The sequence below is a fragment of the Pipistrellus hanaki genome (genome assembly GCF_964339955.1).
Source record: "Pipistrellus hanaki genome assembly, chromosome: 13".
NCBI lineage: Eukaryota > Metazoa > Chordata > Mammalia > Chiroptera > Vespertilionidae > Pipistrellus > Pipistrellus hanaki.
Genome location: NC_140515.1, coordinates 26,995,070 through 27,017,719, shown reverse-complemented (window position 1 = coordinate 27,017,719; position 22,650 = coordinate 26,995,070). Strand labels below are relative to the sequence as shown.

Below are 22,650 nucleotides of genomic sequence, written 5' to 3'. Positions count from 1 at the left end.
TCTTAGTTTATCCATCATGTTTGCCTTTATTCATCTTTCTCACCCCTGCCTCAACCTCTCCAGCCTTCCCTGGAGCATGTGCACACTGCTCTCCGGAATTCTGGAGGTCCCCCTCCCACATCAGGACTAGCGTCAGAGGAGCCCGCAGGAAAGAGAGACTCTCTCCCTGGGGGTCCTGAGAGGCAGGGAAGCTTGAGGAGGAAGCCGGACCAAAGTGTGAAAGGACCAGGATGAGGCCGGTGCTCTGCTCCTGGGCTGGACCGCAGGGAAACAAGGCTTTGGGGAGTAGTCCTCGGGAGGCACCCTGAGAAATCCTGGGTAGAAGCCTCTTTCTGGGTGCCAGCCCTTACACCGGTGGCCAAGACATCTGGGTTGCTGGGGAGCTCCGCTCAGTCAGCCTCGGTGGGCAAGTTGGGCTGCCTCGCGTTCTAGACGGCGACACAGTTCCAGGCGGTTCCGCAGGCAGGACCGAGCGCCCAGGCGGCCCCAGCCGGCGGCCCGGGCGGCGGGGCTGGCGCCCAGCGCCCGCAGCAGGCGCGGCAGGTCGCGCAGCAGGCGGTAGCGCGGCAGGGCGCGCAGCGGCGGCGGGATGTCGGCCTTGGCGCAGAGGCGGCTGAAGTAGGCGAGCAGCAGGAGCGGGCGCGGCGCGGCGCGGAGCAGGGCGCGCAGGGTGTGCGCGGTGTGGGGGTCCGGGCCGCGGGCGGGGCTGGAGCCCGCGCCGCTCCACAGCAGCAGCACGGTGCCCCGCTCCCGCACCACCTGCGCCCGCGCCGCCCACAGCCACGGCAGCGGGCCCACCCGCGCCACGCGCGCCCCCTCCCACAGGTCCACGATCACGTCGCGCCCGCCGCCCAGCGTGGCCCGCAGCAGCTCGGCCAGCGCCCCCACCAGGCGCCGCTGCGCCTCGGAGTCCGCCACGTGCAGGAGCAGCACCGGGTGCGGCTGGCCGGGGCCTAGGGCGGGAGCAACAGGTGAACAGGGTGGGGGCAAAGGGACGGCTCAGCTCTGACTTCCTTGGCCTCAGGGCTGCATCATAGGGTGCACCCCCAGTTCCTTATCTGCGCTGAGGGTGGGCACCCGAGGCAACTCCAGGCAATAGGGTGCTGTGGGGGCTATTTAGATAATAAATAGAAGCGGTGAGGGCCAGGGTGCCAGAACTGGCAGGTGCAGCATAGACTGGATTTCCGCTCCACTTGCCGGGAGCCCGGAGACTTGGTACGGTGAACCACCTGTACAGAGGGACCTTTGCCCTGCCTTACCCATTCCTGCCCTCTAGGGGGCCTGAGGCACCCCCTCCCCCCCCTTGGATAGCAGACAGCTTGGTGCTGGGGCAGGTACATGGCTCTTGGGGAAGGGAGCCTAGGCAGGGGACAGCTAGCCTAGGAGCTGGGCAGGTCTAAATCCCCAAATTATGCCCAAGTGAGCTTACCTGACAATGGGCGCCGGAGAATGAGAACTAAAACAACTCCCAGGAGAGTGGTGAGGGCCAGCAGTGCCAGGATCAACAGTCCCAGGTGTCTATTAGAGACTGAGTAAAAAAAAAAAAAAAAAAAAAAAAAAAAAAAGAGAGAGAGACTGAGTCAAGCAAGGTAAGGCCACACTGGGCTCCTTAGTGCCCAACCTTTCTCCCCCCACTCCACCCCCGCCAAAGAACTCACCATCTGGACACAAGAGGTGCTTCCGGGCAAACTGGACATCTGACCTCCACACCTGAGGGCACAGAGACCCCCCCACCCTGTGAGCCCCGGTTCAGTGCCTCCTCCAGGAGAAGTTAAAGGAAGCATGAAGATGGTGAGAGGGAGGCCCCCTGGATATGGAATTCATCCAGCACAGAACAGGTCAAGAGTGGCAAATTCAAAGAGTAAACTCAACGTTGGCCAGGGTGTCCATGGGGACCTGGAGGGCACAGCCCTGGTGGATGTAACCAGACACCACTGGGCTCCAGCCTGTTGTCACCAGGCCTGAATGTGGACACAGAGAACTAGGTTTTCTTTTCTTTTTTTTTAATTGATTTTTTACAGAGAGGAAGGGAGAGGGACAAAGAGCTAGAAATGTTAATGAGAGAGAAACATCGACCAGCTGCCTCTTGCACACCCCCTACTGGGGATGTGCCCGCAACCAATGTACATGCCCCTGACCAAATCGAACCTGGGACCCTTCAGTCCGCAGACCGACACTCTATCCACTGAGCCAAACTGCCAAACTGGTTTTGGCTAGATATATATATATATATATATATATATATATATATATATATATATATATATATATATTTTCCCCAAGAGAAGCCAGAAATCAGCTTTTTAAAATATGATGTCCTGCCGAGACCGGTTTGACTCAGTGGATAGAGCGTCGGCCTGCAGACTGAAGGGTCCCGGGTTTGATTCCAGTCGAGGGCATGTACCTTGGTTGCGGGCACATCCCCAGTAGGGGGTGTGCAGGAGGCAGCTGATTGATGTTTCTCTCTCATTGATGTTTCTAACTATCTATCCCTCTCCCTTCGTCTCTGTAAAAAAAAAAAAATCAATAAAATGTATTAAAAAATATATGATGTTTCCCGATATTTAAATGGTGGTAACACATTCCAATTTCAAACACCATGTTGTCCAAACCAAACGTTTTTGTGCACTGATTTGGCCCCTTTGCCACCCGTGGACCGGATGCTAGAGGAATGGGTGTGGAGGCAGGATTCCTTACCAGAACACAGGCCCCTGGCCTCAGGAAGGGGATGATGAGCTCCAGTGTCACTGGACTTGAGCCCTGAGTCTGTTGGAATAAAGAACAAAATGACTGTTTGCACGGAAACAAGTCTGGCTCTGAGCCTTTGCCCATGATGTTCCTCCCCCGCCTCACCCCCACCTCCTCCTCCCAGTCCTCCCAAGCCTTCAGGCCAAGTGCCACCCCTGACAAAAAGCCTTCCCTGGCTTCATTCCTAGATCCCGCCGATCATTCCCAGATCAGAACTGCTGCGCAGATGCACGCTAATCAGTCAATCAGGTACTCGTCAGCGGACATACTGTGGGTGCCCACTCTGTGCCAAGCCCCGAGGAAAGAAGGCAGGCGCAGATGTTCTCTGTCCTCTAGCAGTTCACAAAACAGGGAGGCTAACAATACGCTGCCCTACTCCTGTCCGGCGTACCTGAAGGGGTAGCCTGTCCATTGAAAAAAATGTACGTTGTGGGGTCAGCAGACCACAGCTAACAAAGGCAGGTTTAACCACTGCCTTTGTGGTTCCCAGCTGTGTGAAACCAACACACTTGGTTGGTACATGGATCCCTGAGCCTCAGCTTTTTTCATTCGTCTGTGGAGGCTAGTAATCCTTGGTTTACTGGGTTACTGAGCATCACATGGAAGTATGTGTGGGGACACTCTTTATAATACACAGTGCAGTGTGAATTCACTTAGTAGTTGCAGCTATTATTACCCCTTGGACTCCTAGGGCAGAGACTCTGCTATACACTTTTCTTGTATCTTGAAGGGCCTAAGACAAGACAGGATAGGCACAGAATAGGCACTCGATACAGACATGCTGAATTGGGAAGAATTAATTGCCATCTGTCTACAGGCAGGATGTGGCTCTGCCCTATGTGCTGGGTGCCGGGTAGGGAGTGGTTCCATACTTTGGGAATACCCCCCCCCATTCTCCTCCCCGACCCTGTCCTAGATCCCATTATCCAGGCAGCTGTGAGTAAGTGCTGATGCAGGGGCTCTCAAATCATAGCTGAACTTGGTGAAGGCAGTCTTTTCCCAGCTCACGGAAACAAATGAGCCCGTGGATTTAGTTCTCAGGGTTAGGTTTTCCCACATGACTCTGCCTTACAACTTGATCAGGGCTTGGTCTTAAATCTTGAGCATTTGCTACCACCTTCCTGCTTGGGAACCCTCAGAGAATACAAACCAAATAGCTGCCAAGTGAGTATTTAAGAAAGAACTCGAGAAGAGCTACTCATGCTTAGTCAGCTTGGGGCTGTGGTTTTGAAGATATATTGTATTTGATTATGGTTTTTACATCAGATACACAGAAGAAAGTCGACTCGTCAGATTAATCTTAGTTCGCGTAATAGAGTCAAGCCTGTCAGGAGTTTACAGTCTTCCAGGGCCTCTGTCTCCCGAGGCAGTGAGATGACTCCTGCCAGGTGCCTGGGGGAGGGAGGCAGGAGCACAGTGGTAGGGGACAGCGGAGTTGGAGAGGGCAGCAGTATAACGTGGGGCAGCAGTTTGAAGTGGGGCAGAGGATGATAGCTGGCTGTGAGAAGGCCAGCCCTTTGCCTCTGTTTATTCCTGCAAATTCAGAAACTGAAAGGATTAGAAACTGCCCTGTGGAAACCCCATGGCAGAAGGAGCCAACGGAACAAAGCCTGGTCAAGTAAATAAATAACTAGATGAAGTAAGTCAGGAATTTGCTTTCCGCCACCTGCTGTGCTCTGAGCAATGGGACCTGGTGGGGGCCAGGGCCTGGCGAGGCCATACCTGGCTGATGCTGTACACAGGGGGCAGCAGGCCGTCCTGCCCCATGCCAGGGCGGCTCCAGGCAGCACTGAAGGTGGCATGCGTGCTCGTGGAGAAGTGCAGGACCAGCTGCTGGGCCCGCGTGCCCATGCTCACATTCCAGGATGGGGCTGCTGGGGAGAGTGGGGGAAAGGGTGTCACGTGAGAAACCCTGTTGGCAGGAGGTGAGAGGAGGAGCTGGGCTGGTTAACAGGGAAGTCAAGACAGGGCTAGAGTTTGGCTTGGCCACATTTGGGTGAGGGTGAAATGGGGGGAGGGGTTCCTCTTATTGGCTCACCAGTCTGATGGGGACATTCAATGTGGCTGCTGTTTCCACAAGAGAACTAAGAAATACAAGAATGGGGGGGGGGTGGTGTCAGAAAGCGCCAGGCACCATCCATATCCCTCCCCATCCCCTCTCAGTCATGTTTGTACCTTGAAACAGAACTGGGGGTGCAAGTCCACCTTCTCCAAAACATACCACTGTGGTGGGAGAAGGGGGTTAGTCCGGGATCGGGGTCCTGAGCCCCGGGCCCCAGCCCATCCAGGTCCTGGGGAGGCCGGTCTCACCCCCTCCGACTCCTGAGCTGTGGCGTTGGGGAGGTCTTCACAGAGGGTGTCCCCGCCCTGCCTCTGGCAGAGGCAGGCTTCCAGCTTCACGGGGCAGCGGAGTGTCGGGGCCATGACCATCTGACTGTGCTGGCTGTAGTCAGTGAAGGTCACTGACCTCCAAAAGTCCGAGCCATCTGGGCAGACAGCAGGGCAGAGAGTGAGGCCTGGGAGGCTTGAACCCTGCTTTGGCCTCGTTTGGCCACCCCCATCCCCAGGGCGGAGGAGGTGATGTCTGTAAAGGTGTTCAGCACAGTTCCCGCTCTGTCTGGGAGCCCCAGAGATGAGCACGCCTTTTTCCAGCCCCTTGTTATTATTACCTTTTCTGTGTACTCCTTCTCGCACCTCCATTCTGGCGAGGTCTTGGCTACTCCCCGAACTTGAAATCTTTTTGTTTTTGCTAAAGTTCCTCTCAAAACCAGGAATGCCTCCCCTCCCTTCTCTCCTTTCTAAATCCCGCTCTGTTTTCTGAGCGCGGCTCAGGTGTCACCGCCTCTGAGAGACCTTCTCTTGCTGATGACAGCCTTCACTGGCTTCTTTCTCCCTTCCCGGAGTTCATGGCCCACAGGCTAGTCCTTACATGTAACCCTGCCCCCGACTGTAGGCTGCTTTGTGCTGTTCATTTATGTTTGAGTATCCTGCCCCTTCCGCTTGGAGACAGCAAAGTGTGGACAGCACCTTAGATGTCACCAACCACTTTCACTTATCATGGTGAAGTCAAGCCTCATAAACAGTTGGAAAGTAAGACAGGGCCAATATAATTATTTTACAGATGAGGAAACTGAGTCTCAGAGAAGAAAAAGTGGCAGAGCTGGGATGTGAGTGAGCCCAGCTCTTTTGGTCCATCCTCAACACACCAACTCCTGTGTGCCTGGTACAGCCTCCCACAGAGCCTACTGCACTCTGATTCACTGGCCGGCTGAGCAGTAGATACAGTACCCTTTCCCCCACTGACTCCAGGGAAAATGCCCATGACTCCCAGAGGCTTCCTCCAACACAGTGGGGGAGTGTGTGCGTGTATGCATGAAAAAGAGACAGAGAGAGGCTGTGCGTGCACAAGAATGCATATGAGTGGCACTCACAAGCTTCCGGCCAGCTCTGGAAGGGACATTTTTTGCGCCTCACTGTGTCCTCTTGCAGGTAGGATGCCTGGGGGGACAAGAAGAGACGGTCAGACCTGAGACTCATTCTGGCTTGCCCTTGCTCTTGCCCTACTGCAAGCTGCCTGAGCTGGCGGGGCATTGAGGAGGGGGAAGATGCAGGGTGTAGGCAAGGGTAAGTGGTGCCTGACACTGGCGGAGGAACTCCAGAGTATGGGAGTGAGATCAGCGGAGAGGCTGAGTCCTCTTGCCCATGGAGAGAACCTATCCCCAGATAGAGGCAGATTGTGATGTCCACATCTGTCTACTCCTCCACTGTCGGTGGTTCCCAAGGTGCCTAGTGCCCTGTATGGGTCTCTCCGTCTGGGTTGCCCAAACTCCCAATGGCTGTCCACCCTGGCAGATGCTCAGTGCTCCAAGTCTCTGCCTGCAGCCTCCCTTTCGTTTCCTCCTGGATGACAAGGCCCCTGCCTTGTCTGTCTAATCCGAAGAAGTTTTAATGTTAAGCGCTTTAGAACTATGGAGAGGAGGACTGCCATGAGGGGGTGTTGGGGACAAGACTTCTGAGGCCATATGGAACCTTGCAATGGCCACGTGCCCCCACCGTGACTGATCAGCACACACCGTGAAGGGACTGCCTATTCCGCCTCAGTGGGCTGAGTCCAGGTCTGGACCAAGGAAAGCTGGGTTCAGGTGGAGCTGAGGTTGGAATCACCCCCAAGAATCTCATGTTCAGCAGGACACTTTCATCTCTGATCCAGTGTGTGGCTCACAGTCAGGCTGACACCTGCATCTCATTAACACACAGTCCTTTTAAAACCCGATTTACTAGAGATATGTTTGACCAACTGCACTATCTGGGGAACTAGGAGCGGGGCCATGGACAACGCCCACCTTTTTCTTTACTCACCTCTATGCACAGACAGGGCAGAAGGAATTCATAAGGCAGGTCTACAGTGTGGCCTCTAGACACGGTTTTCTGTTGACGTAAAAAGAGAGAAAGATGCCTGAGAAAGAGTACAGGCACCCTGGCTGAGGGTAGGAAAAAGCTGGGATCTTATTTTTTCTTATGTGAAACTTAATTTTTTCATCAACAAATTTCCTCCCAAGGGGTCTCTGTCCTGTATTCTGACCGTTTTCTCTAGGTGTCTCAATACAGGGTGGGGTAAAAGTAAGTTTACAGATATTTGTATGGGAAATCTACACTAATAAAAGAGAAACATGCAAATCGACTGTCACTTTGCTATACCCACCAGCCAATCACGCAAATTAACCCAACAAATATGGCTGTGGCCACACCCCCAGCCACTCAGGGCCTCCGGGCAGCACGTGGAGGGGGACACCTGCTATGAGGGGGAGGGCCAGGGGTGGAGGGCAGGGGGCAGAGGGAGCAGCGCTCCACCTGGAGCAAAGACTGAAGGCCTCTGCCAGAGGGAAGGCCTGGGTCCCAGGTGCCAGAGGAAAGCTGGTGCTGGTAGCCAGGGGAAGGAAGGTCTATTGCATGAAACACTTTGTGCAACGGGCCTCTAGGAATACAATAATTAATAAATAATAATACAAGAATAAAATCTGTGTTTCACATATTCACTACTGTAAACCTACTTTTGTGCCACCCTGTCTATGGAGTCGGGGGAGGGAGGAGACAGGGAAAGAGACATGCATTTAATGAGCCCCGCTGGATGCCATGTAGGGTGCGAGGTGCTAAAGCAATAACTCGAGGAAATGCTAGCTCTGCAGTGATCTTGGGAGGTGTCATCACCACTTTATCACTAAGGAGGGTTGAGGGCCTCCGTGGTGCAGCATCAGTCCCTGCAAATGGTGCCAACTGTACACAAGGGCGTCAGTGACAACTGGGGGTTGAGGTGGTGTGTCGAGATCTGGGCTGGGGAAATGAGGGTCATCTCATTTTCTGAGGAAGGCCACAAAGGGAGGGAAATGGAAGGGAACCAGGACAGATGTGACCGCTTTGTTATTTTCTCGGGGAAAACAACTGCTTGAAGGAACTGAATTGGTTTCTTGATATAATCTGACTCTCACTGAGGCTCCTCCCGTGGGGGTAAACACCGTATCCATTTCTCTGCCGGTCGTTCACAGTGGCGCCAGGTCTCTGCATGCCCTTTCCCTCCCTCTCCTCCCATGTGGCAAGCCCGCCTGCATTTCCCGCCCAGAGCGAAGAAACCTTAATGCTGGGCACTTCGGCCTTGTGGGTTTGGGAGAATTTCCAACCCTCCCTGGACCTCGGGCTCCCTGTATGGACAGTGGGTAGGCTGTTTTTTGCGCTAGCACTGTGTGATCTTGCTTTTTACAGGAAAATGACCCTCCATACTTGGACATCAAAGGGGCTGCTCAGCTCTTCGCACTCCAGTGCCCACTGGTGACAAAGACGCACGCTGACCTCGGGGCCGGAGGGGATGCTCACTCGAATAGCCCGTGCCTCAGGCAGCCAGTCAAAGGAGAACTCGGGCCCTGCGGAGAAGCAGGACTGGGTGGCCTTGTCTCTTGGCTTCAGCGAAGGCACCACGACTTGACTATGCCTATCTCCAGTCACACCCCACGTCTACCTTGATGCCTTTGTGCGTCCTGTCTCGGGAGACCTCCCACTGCCTCTGGAGGGGAAGGCTGGGTCCTTTTGAAGCGCAGCCCATTTTGGGAGATGTCTGGGGAGGGGACGGAGACGTGATGGTCCTTCTCAGGCAGGCAACAGCGATGCAGCAGCTTCCTCTGTAGGCAGAGAGCAGGGTGGGCCGTAAGGCGGGAATCAGGATCTCTGGCTTCTACTTCTCCCTCTGGAACCTGGGGTACCACAGGTAAGCTGCTCAACACTTAGGCCTCAGTTTCCCTGACTGTGTAATGGGAGAATAGTCTACTTCATCCTCCTACTTTCCATCTCTCACAAAATGAGCGGCCAGAAAGGAAAGGGGCACAGCGCAGGGCTGGAACTGGCAGGGGAGTACCTGAGCAGATGCCGGCATCTTGTGCCTCCTACAGAACTGGAACAAGTAAGACTTTTTGGATTTCTGCACTAGGTGGTGGAACCAGCTCCGTGAAAGGCCTGCATGGGAAAGGGCACATTTAACATCTGGCCCTTTACTGCCCCTTCCCTGCCTGGAGATGATGGCCCCGTGTTGGCAAGTAAGTCATTTTGGATCAGGGAGGGTAATGACATCAAGCCTCTTTAGTCCCGAAAGTTGTGTTACAATAAAAAATGGATTAATTTCTTCACCTGGTCAGGAAGCTCAGTTGGTTAGAGCATTGTGCCTATACACTAAGGTTGCGGGTTCGATCTCTGGGTTAAGACACATACAAGAAGCAACCAACGAATACGTCAATAAGTAGAACACAAATCAATGTTTCTCTCTTACTCTTTCATTCTCTCTCCGTTCCTCTCCTCCTAAAATCAGTAAATAAAAATTTTTAAATGACTAATTTCTTAAGTAGAGAATAAAAGAACATCTTAAGATGTTCATTGTAGCCCGTCTGGAGTGGCTCAGCGGTTGAGCGTTTGACCTATGAACCAGGAGGGTTGATTCCTGGTCAGGGCACATGCCTGGGTTGCAGGCTCAATTCCCAGTATGGGGTGTGCAGGAGACAGCCAATCAATGATTCTCTCTCATCATTGATGTTTCTCTCCCTCTCTCTCTCCCTCTCCTTCTCCCTCTCCCTCTCCCTTCCTCTCTGAAATCAATAAAAAAAAATATGTTTTAAAAAGATGTTCATGGCAGTATTATTTATAACAGTAAAAAATTACAAACTGCCCATTCTTATGCAGAGTATGGGCACTTAGTATATATCAGGCACTGAGGTAGACAATAAAAATACAGAGTTAAAAAGTTACTTTACAAATAGAAGATATTAATAGTAAATTTCTAGAACTGACATTTTAATTCCAACAACTGGTGCCAGCTGAAAAGAGAAACATCCCAAAATGATACAAATGAATTCACTAATATCAGTTCCACCTGCCTCAGCCTCCCCGACCCCCAAACGCCCCCAGTTCACATCTCCATTGAGAATGGCCCCAGGGTTATTTCTCATACCTGGAGGAGCTGACACCAGGCGCAGGCACAGACAGCAGGGGCAGTACCAGCGCCAAGCACCCCAGGAAAGTGGCAGGGTATGGCAAGAAATATGGGCAGATCTTTCTGCAAAAGGTGAAAAAAAAAAATCAAGTGGTAGGGTCCAAGGACATCTCTCCTGCCTCAGACAAGAAGGACTTGAGGCTGAGCTCTGCCACTTACATCCTGGCTCTGAGACTTTGGGCAAGTTATGGACCCCTCTAAGCCTCGACTTTACCATTCACAAAGGGAGGCTATTATCAAGATCAAGTACTAAGATAATGTGTGAGAAAATATGAACGTGATTTTATTACTGACAGTTAAGGGGTGGATGTGCCTGCAGATTTGCAGGTCTCTCATTTAATCCTCCCCACAGCTCAGGGGCAACAGTCTTCATTGTGCAATCATTTTATCTATTCTGATAGCCCCCGCAGAAACTGAGGGTCGGAGGGCTTAAGTGTACTGACGGCAGCCACACGTGGAGTATGTGGCAGAATGATAATGCAAACCTAGACTGTCCTGATTCTAAACCATGTGCTCTTTCCTTGCTACTATGCTGCTTCCCAGGCTGTGAACCAAAAAGCAGAATGCAAGCCTCACTGGGGATCTGGAACAAAAGGGCTGTGGGGACCCTGGTTGGTGTTGCTCAGTAGATAGAGTGTTGGCCTATGCACCAAAGGGTCTCGGGTTCAATTCTTGGTCAAGGGTACATACTTGTGTTGCAGGTTCAATCCCCAGCCCTGGTCAGAGCACCTGAAGGAGGCAATCAATCCATGTGTCTCTCTAAATAGATGTCTCTGTCTCTCCCCTCCCTTCCACTCTCTAAAAATCAATGGGGGATGGGATGGGGAAGAGGAGCAGGGCAGGGAATAAGGACTTACCAGTGAAACTGTCATCCTGAAGGCACAGCAAGGGGGAAGGGGGCTCGGGGGGGAGGGGGAAAGGAGAGAAGTATAATTAGGAGGGATTCTCATAAGGAGCACTCTTCGTGGGGTCTTTGCCCCAAATCACCTAATTCTGAGGCCCAGAAGCTAACAGCCCATCCCCTGTGGTTTTTTCCTTCCCAGCTCCACCCTCCCCAAACCCTCAGGCCACTGGGACCTTCCTACCCCTTTGGGATTGTGCAGAGGGCACACTGAGGCTGCCGCCAGAGCACATGGACTTGGGGAGGTGGAAAAGGACAGACAGGAGGGTGGAGAGCTTTTCCAGCCTGTGCCAGGCAGGCATCCCCACCTGGCAATGACACCTTACCATGTGGGAGACCAGCAGGCAGCAGGTAGTCCAGTGGGGCAGACAGGGACAGCCAATCCCAGCGGAGGCAGACACGCCAATGAGCAGCAGGTGGAGAGGCAGGGGCAGGGCTGCCAGTCTGGGGTGCCCCATGGACTTCCGTTGGGTCAGGGCACCCAGAACATGGCTGCACGGCCTGAAGGTGGGCAGCAGGGCTTTGCAGTACAGCAACAGGGCGCACAATGCCAGTAGGAGCCCTCGCCTCAGCCTGCCCCGGCCCCGCCCAGCCCCAAAGCTCCTCCTAGATCCTAACGAGCAGGCCCGGCCACATTCCTTCTCCTCCAAGCAGAGGGACTGAGGGGGGTTTGCCCCCCAGAACACCCCGCTGTCTCCAACTGGAGGGCATTTCTCCTGCTCTGGCAGGGAAACAGCAGGAAAGAGGCCAGCACAGGGTTAGGGAAATGGGCAGCTGCACCCATGTTTTAACCCCTCCTTCTCTGCAACACCCTCTAGATCCTACACGCCCATTAACTAGCTGTTTACTTTTGTCTCCTCTAGACATTTACTTCATCTTCTCCCTTAGAGAATGAACAGAGCTATTGAACACTGCTCTGCACTGGATGCCAGAGAGAGAGGTGACTGGCACACCATTGGAGTTGGGCAGAACCACAAGGAAGCACTAAAGGCTGCACACAAGCCTCACAGGACCCCATAGGCAGCCTGGTTCCCCACCTGGCCGACTCTCAGGACTACAGCTCAGATTTCTCTAGTCAGTTCCAGCTTTTCTGCACGGAGGGCTCCATGCCGAAGGGGCCTTTGGCTTCAAGGATCCACTCTTCAGTACAGGCTGCTCAGGAAGCCACAGAGCTCACAGCAGAGCCCTGGAGGGAGGGGAGCGGGCCCCACACACTGACCTGGTTTCTTGTGGTTTCTGCTGGTGCTGACGAGGCTCCAGTCTTTGTTGGGACCCTCCCCGTCATCCCACAGCTTCCTCCCGCTCATGGAGCATTTGAGCTGCTTCAGCCCTCACCTTGACGAAGACACATGCAGCGGAAAGAACATCTGGGGCACACCTACTGGGCTAAGGCATCTCGAAACTGTTACTGTCGCTCTGCACCTCTCAGTAGACTGACCATAGCTTTCTTTAGGCCAATTCTATTTCTGAGTCCTCAGGTCCACTGTCTGAAGATCCCACCCTACCCATTATCCTAAAAATGCCCTCTAGCTTTTGAGACCCTTAGAAGATCAAGACCCTTTCTTATTCTTCATGCTTCTCCAGTGCCTACAGTGGATGCCATGAAACAGGTGCTCTTTCACTGAATAAATGTAAATTATGAAAGCAGTTTATCCATTTCACATTTCACAAAGTACTTTCATGTTTGATCTTCGTAACTACATTGTAAGTCAGGCGGGAATTGTTTTCATTTCAAAAAGATAGATAAGCCGAAAGGAATGTTATTTGGTCAAAGTCCAGGTCTCTAGCATAGGGAGCTCCACTTCTGCCAGCCTCTCCCAGGTCAATTCCCTTCCATCCTCCTCCCACTGCCTCATCTCCCCCTGCTTCTGGGAGCCCCGAAGGGCCTGCCTGACACAGTTCTGTCTTTTGGCCTTGGAGCCCATCACTGCAGACAAATGAGTGAGACGTAAAGGGAGAAAAGGACGGTCTGGCCAATCTAAGGATTAGTTAGGGAGTCTTCTGCCTAAATTGTTATCTAACTCACAGTGGTTCAGAGCTACATAGAGTATGAATTAAAAATTTTTTAAAAATGTTTTACACTATAGTTAGATTTTATTATTTTTAATATGAGAGCAGAGGGATAGGAACATACACTCTACACAGTCCATGCCACCCATGGCCAGCTCGCAAGAGTAGCTGCAGCTGCTTTCTTGTAGCGTTTACTGCAGAACAAGGGGTGAGTCCCACTCCTTCACCAAATTCCCAGACAAGCCAAAACCGTTCAGAGCGCATCTGGGGAAGGGAGTTCATTAACTTGAATATTAGCAAGTTACACCAAGGACGCTGCTCCCAAAAATGCAAAATCAGAACGCTGCAGCCCACAGGGAGTTTATTGAGGCTTCAAGACACTATACAATGTAGACTCCTCCCCCAGAGAAGGGTCTTTCAGGGGCAGGGAACCATCCTCCAGGGGAGTTGCTCACTTGTCATTTTCATAGGCAGCTCGATTCTTCTTCTTGGACTTCTCAAACTCCTGGGTCCCCCGTGTGTGGGCAAGGTAACGCGCTACAAACGGCCGTCTGTCACCCAGGACGGACGCCTGCATGCTTGCTGCACAGCACGGTGGGGACGCCCTGGCTGAGGCAGTGCGGGAAGGCACACTATCTGAAAGGCAACAAGCTGTAAGTGATCACATGCCTCATCACGTCGGCTTCCCACACTGGGGCCCCTGGTGGCAGTGGAGGAGCCCACGGTCATCTCATCCTTCAGTCCTGGGGTCCACTGGCCTCCATCTGCCACTTCCGGCAGCCATCATGCATCTTTCAATGCTGGGTACATGAAATGAGAAACTTGGCTCTGTTCTTTAATACTAGTACTTCTCTTTTTTAAAAATATATATTTTTTTTATTGATTTTCGAGAGGGAGAGAGAGAAAAAAATGATGATGACAGAGAATCATTGATTGGCTGCCTCTTGCACATCCCCTACTGGGGATTGAGCCAGCAACCCAGGCATATGCCCTTGACCAGAATCGAATCTGAGACCCTTCAGTCCACAGGCCTATGCTCTATCCACTGGGCCAAGCCAGCTAGGGCTATATTTCTCTTTTCTTGACCCCTTTCAGGAGTGGGGAACTTTTTTCTGCCAAGGGCCATTTGGGAAAACTTTTAAGAAAACTGGAAAACGTGAAACCAATATAGGGATTCAATAGGTTCTGCTGATTAAGAGTGGTGAGAGTATTAGGAGATAATACAGGACTGCTGCATTGAGACTACAGTTTGGAAAATCTCTGAGATTAAGAATTTTGGTTGTTCAGCCGAGACTGGTTTGGCTCGGTGGATAGAGCGTCGGTCTGCGGACTGAAGGGTGCCGGGTTCGATTCCAATCAAGGGCAGCATGTGCATTGGTTGCGGGCACATCCCCGGTGGGGGGTGTGCAGGAGGCAGCTGGTCAATGTTTCTCTCTCATCGACGTTTCTAGCTATCTATCCCTTTCCCTTCCTCTCTGTGGAAAATCAATAAAATATATTTTTAAAAAAAGGAATTTTGGTTGTTCAAAAATGAATAGCACATAGTAGGGACTTATGATGATGATCTAGAGCTGTGCTCCTTGTATATTCTCTTGCATATAGGGATGCAGGAAGAGGAATGAATATGAAGTAGAAGGCAAAAAGTTAAATTTGATATGATAATGAGGACATCTAGAGGAAGACATGTTGTAACAGAAAGTACTCCCAGTATCTAATATGGCTGAGTACATTCCTAATGTTTATAGAAAAGAATGACTGTAGAGGAGAGGAAAGAGATATGCAGTTAGAATCTGAGTATCATCCATCCAGAAACATAAAATCAAATGGATAAGAGTAAAGGGACCCTAGCCAGTGTGGCTCAGTTGGTTGGACTGTCGTACTATACATCAAACAGTTATGGATTAAATTCCCAGTCAGGGCCCATACCTAAGTTATGGGTTCAGTTCCAGGATGGGGCGCAGAAGAGACAACCAATTGATGTTTCTCTTTTTCTTTAAAAATCAATGAACATATCCTTGGGTGAAGATGAAAAAAATATGTACCTCCATATATTTATATATCTAATCTATATAAAGGGACACACATCTTCCATGCAGTATTTACTGTGTCACTTTTAAACATGAAAGAGCCTTTAGTTCACATATCTTGGTTGTTGTTGTTTTTTTTTTTTTTAAATATTTTTTTATTGATTTCAGAGAAGGGAGAGGGAGACAGAAACATTAATAATGAGAAACACTGACCGGCTGCTCCCTGCAGGGATTGAGCCTGCAACCCAGGCATGTTCCCTTGACCAGAATTGAACCCGGGACCCTTCAGTCCATAGTCCGATACTCTATCTGCTGAGCCAAACCAGCTAGAGCTACATATCTCTTTTTCACTTCTATTTTTTAAAAAATATATTTTATTGATTTTGTACAGATAGGAAGGGAGAGAGATAGTTAGAAACATCGATGAGAGAGTCAACGATTAGCTGCCTCTTGCACACCCCCTATTGGGGATATGCCCGCAACCAAGGTACATGCCCTTGACCGGAATCGAACCTGGGACCCTTCAGTCCCCAAGCCGACGCTCTATCCATTGAGCCAAACCGGTTTCGGCTTCACTTCTATTTTTAACTTATCTGCTCCATACCATTAAATATCGTTCACTCGTTGTTTCACATTTGTATTATGTTTCACTTAGGTTGCATATTCCCTGTATGCAGAGATACTTTTAAATTATTGTGGATACCATAATATAGTACAGTAGTCCCCCTTTACCTACGTTTCACTTTGTGGTTTCAGTTACCTACAGTTAACCACAGTCCAAAAATATTAAATGGGAAATTCCAGAAATGCATAATTCAGAAGTTGAAACAGTGTTCTGACTAGCATGATGAAATCTCGCCCTGAGACCATATTCACATAACTTTTATTACCGTACATTGATATAATTATTCTAGTTTATTACTGTTGCTAATATCTTACTGTGCCTAATTTATAAATTACCATAGATATGTATGTAGAGGAAAAACACAGTATATATAGGGTTTGGCACTAAAGCTTCAGGCATCCACTGGGGATCTGGAACATAGCCCCCACAGATAAGGGGGACTACTGTATCAGACACGTAACTGACTCTCTAACACTGAAAAATAAACATGAATATATTGTACAACCAAAAGAAGACTGCATAACCCAAGCTGGATAAGTGAGAATGAACCATCTGACAGGTGGAGAGATTCAATGTATGGCCCATGACAGTTCCTGCTGTTCAGCTACAGGGTGGCAACTTTTCCTTCTCTATGGCCACTGCCAGGTTTCTCAGGGGGTTTCCATCTATCTCCTAGCTAGCGTCTAATGCCATTCAAGCAATGCACCATTCAGTTAAATCCCAAGCACAAGGCACAGGGTAGACGGGGCAGTTATAACTTTATTGAAGTTCTCGGTAATGAAAATGCTTCAGAAACCACAGCCTGCGGGAAAGCAGCCTCCTAATGTTTCCTCCCAACCACCCATCAATGGAAGTAGAATTTGGCTGACCCTCATCTCCAGTTTCAGTGGCTAAAGGGTAATGGATGGAAATGGAGAGAATGACTAAGAGGCAAGGATGAGGCTCAATCTTAAAACAGAAAAATCCTGAAGGGCTTCAACTTCAGCTAGCCGAAGTTCGTTTTACAGCTGTTCTTCGCTCAGTTCCAGCCAACCAGGAATAAGTTAAATATCATTTTGCCACCTGAGCTAATGACGATAGTAGCAGCTTTCCAGAATGTGGGCCTAGTTTGCACCAGTGGCCAACATCACAGCTGCCAAAATTACCCACAGAGATTTCAGAACAGCTCCTCTACCCTCTCACTCTTCTCAATGGGAGGCGGTGGGGGCTAGGCTTCACCCCAGAGACCAGTCCATCCGGCAGGCTTCATTTACGCTTCTTCTCCTGTGTGCTGGTGAACCAAGAGTCTAGGAGCTTCTTGCTGTAGTGTAACTGCCAGGCGTGCACTTGAACTGCCAGCACCAACACCAGGTACATCACGGAGACGGCAGAGAAACCAAAGAGGAAGCGGTAGGCCTTGCCATGGCGATAGAGCTGCTGGGCAGCAGGGAACATCTCCATGCTGCCATAAATGAGGGGAGCGATGGAAAAGAGCCCCATGCTGATCATGGAGAGCACCAGGTAGCTAATGTTGTTGCGGGGGAAGGAAAGGAGACCTAAGATAGAGGGCACAATGCTCAGCAAATACGGGTACTCCCACTGATAGGGCATGGCCACCTGGTCATGTGACAAGAGCCTCAGGTGTCCCACGCTCATCTTGGCAACCAGCAGCAGCCATAAGACCAGATGCACGTAGATCAGCTTCTTGATTTCATACTTGAGGGTCACACTGTGGGGCAGAGCAGAGGGAGAAGTTCCTTTCATTCAAAATTTTCTGACCAACTGTATGCCAGGCAAGTATACTGGACAAATAGAATATGAATGTGAACAAGATCTAGTTCCTGTCTAGAGGCTGGGCGCAAGGAACAGAAGAAAAAATTATTAGCAAACAAACTGGAAGAGCTCTAGTAAATATATGCTGCAAGATGCAAGGGATCTCAAAAAGCAGTAATCAATTCTGCTTGGGAGGGGACGTCTGAGAAGGCCATTTAGAGGAGATATTTGAGCTCGGCTCTGAGGGCTGAAAGGAGATGGGCGTTCCTAATTGCATGCAGGCAGAAAAACACAAGGCATTTGTGTTCCAAGAAAGCCAGTGGTTGGGTACGGCAGGTACATCCTAGGTGGGGAGGGGAGTAGCAGGATACGAAATTGCAATGTCTATGAATTTAAAGGCAGAAGAGTAACTCAGAGTTGTGTTTAGAAAGATGACTCTGACTGCACCCTAGGATTACAGCATAGAAGGCGGTGAGGAAATTAGCTCAGCCTGCTCGTACTTCCCCTGCTAGAGCAGACTGCTTCTTCAAAATGAAGTACATTATTTCTTATTCTTCTAACTCTCTCAGGTCCTAAATGTATCTTCTTCACATCCTGGAGGACAGTCTCTGCTCTCTGCGGGGTTGAAAATACTTGCTTGGGCTGTGAGGTGCCCTTAGGCAGGGGTCTTAAGGATAACAATGGAGCGAGGGTCCAACGAGCATGTCATTATTTAAAACTCTGGAGAGGAAGAAGCAAAAGCATTCTGGAAGTGTTAAATGGATTTGGGGGGGGGGGGGTCTCTTCAAGTTTTTTATTTTAAAAATATTCATTATAGAAAGTGTGAAAAGCTAGGAAAGTCAGTAATTTCTTGACTTCAAGATTCATGAAGACAGGAACCAGGTTTTTTTGTTTGTTTTGTTAATAGTTTTTTTTTATTTTTTATTTTATTGAAGGTGTAATATGCATACAAAGACCAGGTCTGCTTTTGCTCACTATATCTTCAGTGCCTCGTATAAAATGCCTCCTGAGTAGAAGCTCAATAAATGATTGCTGACCGAGTAATGTAGAAATAACCCTTAAGTGGGGGTGTTTATAAAATTCATTTTAGGCAGGGAAAGGCTGGCCTTTACGGTCTACATTCCCCAAATACAACAGCTACCATGTATTGGGCAGACGCGATTTTGTGCTAGAACTTATGCTACGTCCTTTACACGAATTGTTAGCTAATTCTTCACCCATCCCTTAAAGGTCCATTCCTTCTTTCCTTTTGCACGTGAGGAAACTGAGGGTCAACTAGAAATTAGGTTCCCAAGAGCACACAGCGGGGCCAGCATCACCACAACTGGAGCCCAGGGGGGTCTGCACCCTCTCAGGGCACAGGGTGGGGACCCATGGGAGCAGCTGGGCTCTCCAGGGTTGGGGGCAGGCCCTCGGCCGTCTCGGGAGGGAGGAGGGGACGTGGCAGGTGAGCGTGGACAGGCTGGGGAGGAAGAGCCCGAAGCCGGGGGGGGGGGGAGGGGGGCGTCGCTCCCCAGGCCCGGGGGGCTCCGGCCGGGAGAAAGCCTGTGTGCTCCTCGCCTCGCTTCCTACCTCATCTGGTAGTGCATGGCGACGCGCTCCCGGTGCTGAAAGTCGCTGCCATCAGTGCCGGCAGCTCGCGGACCTGCCCGAGAAGCCATTGGCCCGGCCCTGCCCTGCCCCTCGGCGTCGTTCACGCAGATACCCTTCCTTCTGCAGACCCTCTGCACGCCGCCTCGGCTCCGGAACCCGGCGGACACACGGGTTCTGTGAGAACTTCCGGCCCCTCTGTCTCTGGAGGACCGACTCTGTGGTCATTCTCCTCCGCGCCCGCGCACGCGCACGCGCTCTCTCCCGGCCTCGCCCAGGCCCCGCTCAGGCCCCGCCCAGGCCCCGCTCAGGCCCCCCCCAGGCCTCGCCCCCTTCTCCCGCCGCAGTCATCTTTTTGCCTTGGCCAGGAGCAGAGCACTTTTGGCCACTTTGACTTTCTTAAACTCCATGCCGCTGTCCCCACTTCGTAGGTGGGGACTTTCCCCCCCCCTTTTTTTTTTTGCACTTTCACTTTTTAAAACTCTAATTTGAGTTTAAGAGGCCGCTGCCCACCCACTCCCCTTCACAGATGGGGAAACTGATGCTTGGAAGGGTTCTGTGACTTTCCAAGCACACATCACACAGTCTCGAAATATCTATCCATGGATTACATAAACGTTGCAAAGAGAAAACAGTATCTTTGGAGAAAACTTGTGCGAATCCTTTTAACCAAGTAATCAAAATGAATTTGACCACTCAATGGATTTGACAAACCACCACTTGTACCTCTTGATGCACAGCATCAGTTCTGTGATATTCCTGCCGGAATTCTGAGATACTTAACCTGGATCTAATCATGATGAGATGACAGATATATTCGAATCGAGGGACATTCTATAAGATAACTGGACTGTACTTTTCAAAAAGGTCCAGGGCATGAAAGAAAAACATATTATGTAAGGAAGAAAGTTAAATGATGGATGCTAGGGGTAGGGGGAGGAGGGAATGAGGAGTCATTTAAAGGGTAAAGAAATGAAAAGGAAGCCGGGCAGGTGTGTGGAGTGTGGTCAGGAGGTCAGATCTGGATTCCAGGTCAGGGCACGTGCCCTGGTTTCCGGCTGGATCCCCAGTAGTGGACACGCAGAAGGCAGCTGATCAATGATTCTCTCTCATCATTGATGTTTCTATCTACCCAGTCCTCTGTGAAGTCAATAAAAATACGTTTTTTAAAATATCAACAAAATCATTTTTTGAAAAAGAAATGGAAAGGCAGGCAAAAAAAAGTTCTGGAGATGAATGCGGTGATGGTTGCACAGTAATGTGAAAGTACTTAATTTCACTAACTGTACACTTAAAATGGTTAATTTTGTTATATACATTTTATCCCAACAAAAAAAGAAATACATAAAATAAGAAAAATTTAGTTATGTTATCTGAAATTAAGCATCTTTTTATATGTTTAAGGGTCATTTGTATTTCATTTCCCTGAACTGTGCTCATATTCTTTGCCCATTTTTCCACTATGCTGTTGATCTAGTTAATCTATATATAGAAAGAAAAGGGAAGAGGGAGGAGAGAGAGAGAGAGAAAAAGACTGACCTCTTGTTTATAATATTAGTTGTAATATATTTTTCCTATTCATTGTATGCCTTTGACTTTACGCCTGACAGTACAAGTTTAACATGCTGAATATTTTGAATGTAGTTGAATATATAATTTTTTAATTTATTGAATTTTATTTTTTAGAGAGAGAGGAAGGGACAGGGTTAACGAGAAAAACATGTTGTGAAAGTGAAACATCCATTGGCTGCCTTCTGCTTGCCCCCTACCGAGGATCGAGCTGCAACCCAGGCACGTGCCCTGGCTGGGAATCAAACCAGCAACCTTTCATGCACAGGACCGCACACAAGCAACTGAGCTGCACTGGCCAGGGCCAATGTGTGTGTGTGTGTGTGTATATATATATATATATATATATATATATATATATATATATATTGCTTCTCAATTCTGAGTCATAACTAGACCTTCTCAACTCCAAGGTGTCTCAACAATAGTGTAAAAGTTCAATAAATGCTGTTGAATACATAAGTTCCAACTGAGCTGAAACCATCCTCTTCTAAGCACTGTGAAGAGTCTTCAGGTTCATGGCCATTCTCCCGTTTCTTCACTCTACCTCTATCCACCCACCTGCCACCCCTCCCCTCTGGCAGATATTTTCTGTCTTTGGTTATATTTGTTTTTATTGTGTACACAGTCCATGATGCACCCATGTTCGTCAGGGCCAGACTGCTTCTGAGTCATCCATTCACCTATCACGGGACACCAAACACACGTTCAATAAATGTTTGAGGTGTGACTGTGCAAGGGAGGGCCTGAACTCTTTCCCCAGGTCTTTCTCCCCGAAGTATTTGTTTATAGTTTTCTTTTTTAAACTGTTTTATTATTATTATTTTATTTTAAATTTTTTTGTTAATCCTCACCCAAGGATATTTTCCAATTGATTTTTAGAGAGAGCGGAAGGGAGAGGGCGAGGCACAGAGAGAGAAACTTCAATGTGTTGGGGATTGAACCTGCAACTGAGGTGCCCTGGGCGTGTCCTTGACTGGAATTGAACTCAGGACCCCTTCAGTCCACAGGCCAATGCTCTATCCACTGAGCCAAACCTGCTGTTTATACTTTACTTCTGGCTCTTGATCTGCCTTACAGTTTAGTGATTTGTGTTCCTGTCTCTTCATCCTGCTCATTCCCTTCTCAAATCCTTTTGATGTTTCCTTTGCCTGGGGAGAGGGGGTAATGTCTCCCAACAGAACTTCAAAATCTGGCTTACAGGACCAGGCAGAATGTGCAGACTGAATATTTGTGCCTCCCCCACTCCCAGTCGTTATGCTGAAGCCTAATCCCCAATGTGATGCAATCTGGGAGGTGGGATTTTTGGGAGGTGGTATAATGTCCTTCTAAAAGAGACTCCCTCTCTCCTCCACCACGGTGAGGACACAGAGAGAGGAGGGCTATGAACCAGGAAGCCAGTCCTCACCAGACCCTAAATCTACCAGGGTCTTCGTCTTGGACTTGCCAGTCTCCAGAATTGTGAGAAATAAATTTCTCTTGTTCATAAGCCACTAGTATATAGTTTTCATTTACTGCAGCCCAAATGGACTAAGACACTCCAGGGCTTCAAAAGACTGGTTTCTCACCAGTCAGGATTTAGCTGAAAGCTCCCCTTCCCTCAGACGTTCCTAACCCCAAAGCCAATCTTGCTCTCCAGCCACTTGTTGTCATGTCACCTGGTTTTGTTTTCTTCCCGGGACATCATTATCTGAAATTATTTTATTTGCATATTTGTTCATGTTCAGAATTCCCTCTCCTCCAGTAATGTCCGCTCCTTGAAGTGTGAGACACGGCCGCCTTGTTTCCTGGTATATTCTCAACCTCTAGGAAGGCTGGCTGATAGTAAGTGACTAATAAATAGTTGTTGAATGGTGAATGAATGAATGATGGTTGACTGGGAGCTCCTTCAGTGAAGGAT

At 49.8% G+C, this 22,650-nt stretch overlaps 2 protein-coding genes across 2 annotated transcripts; both read right to left on the bottom strand.

Moving 5' to 3' along the window:
* Positions 1 to 46: 46 nt before the first annotated feature.
* Positions 47 to 11,929, bottom strand: IL17RE (interleukin 17 receptor E). The gene is given in 17 exon segments (XM_084901967.1): positions 47 to 411; positions 414 to 953; positions 1,430 to 1,528; positions 1,659 to 1,710; positions 2,698 to 2,766; positions 4,471 to 4,622; positions 4,787 to 4,832; positions 4,924 to 4,971; positions 5,059 to 5,234; positions 6,180 to 6,246; positions 7,108 to 7,176; positions 8,524 to 8,663; positions 8,759 to 8,918; positions 9,152 to 9,249; positions 10,235 to 10,339; positions 11,134 to 11,149; positions 11,504 to 11,929. Coding segments are annotated over 17 exon segments (2,034 nt in total). The 5' UTR covers positions 11,636 to 11,929; the 3' UTR covers positions 47 to 346.
* Positions 11,930 to 16,580: 4,651 nt separating this feature from the next.
* Positions 16,581 to 19,381, bottom strand: JAGN1 (jagunal homolog 1). The gene is made up of 2 exons (XM_084902023.1): positions 19,164 to 19,381; positions 16,581 to 17,547 (listed from the first exon to the last, which is right to left on the bottom strand). Exons 1-2 carry the CDS (start codon positions 19,250 to 19,252, stop codon positions 17,085 to 17,087), a joined length of 552 nt encoding a protein of 183 aa, XP_084758149.1. The 5' UTR covers positions 19,253 to 19,381; the 3' UTR covers positions 16,581 to 17,084.
* Positions 19,382 to 22,650: the final 3,269 nt, after the last annotated feature.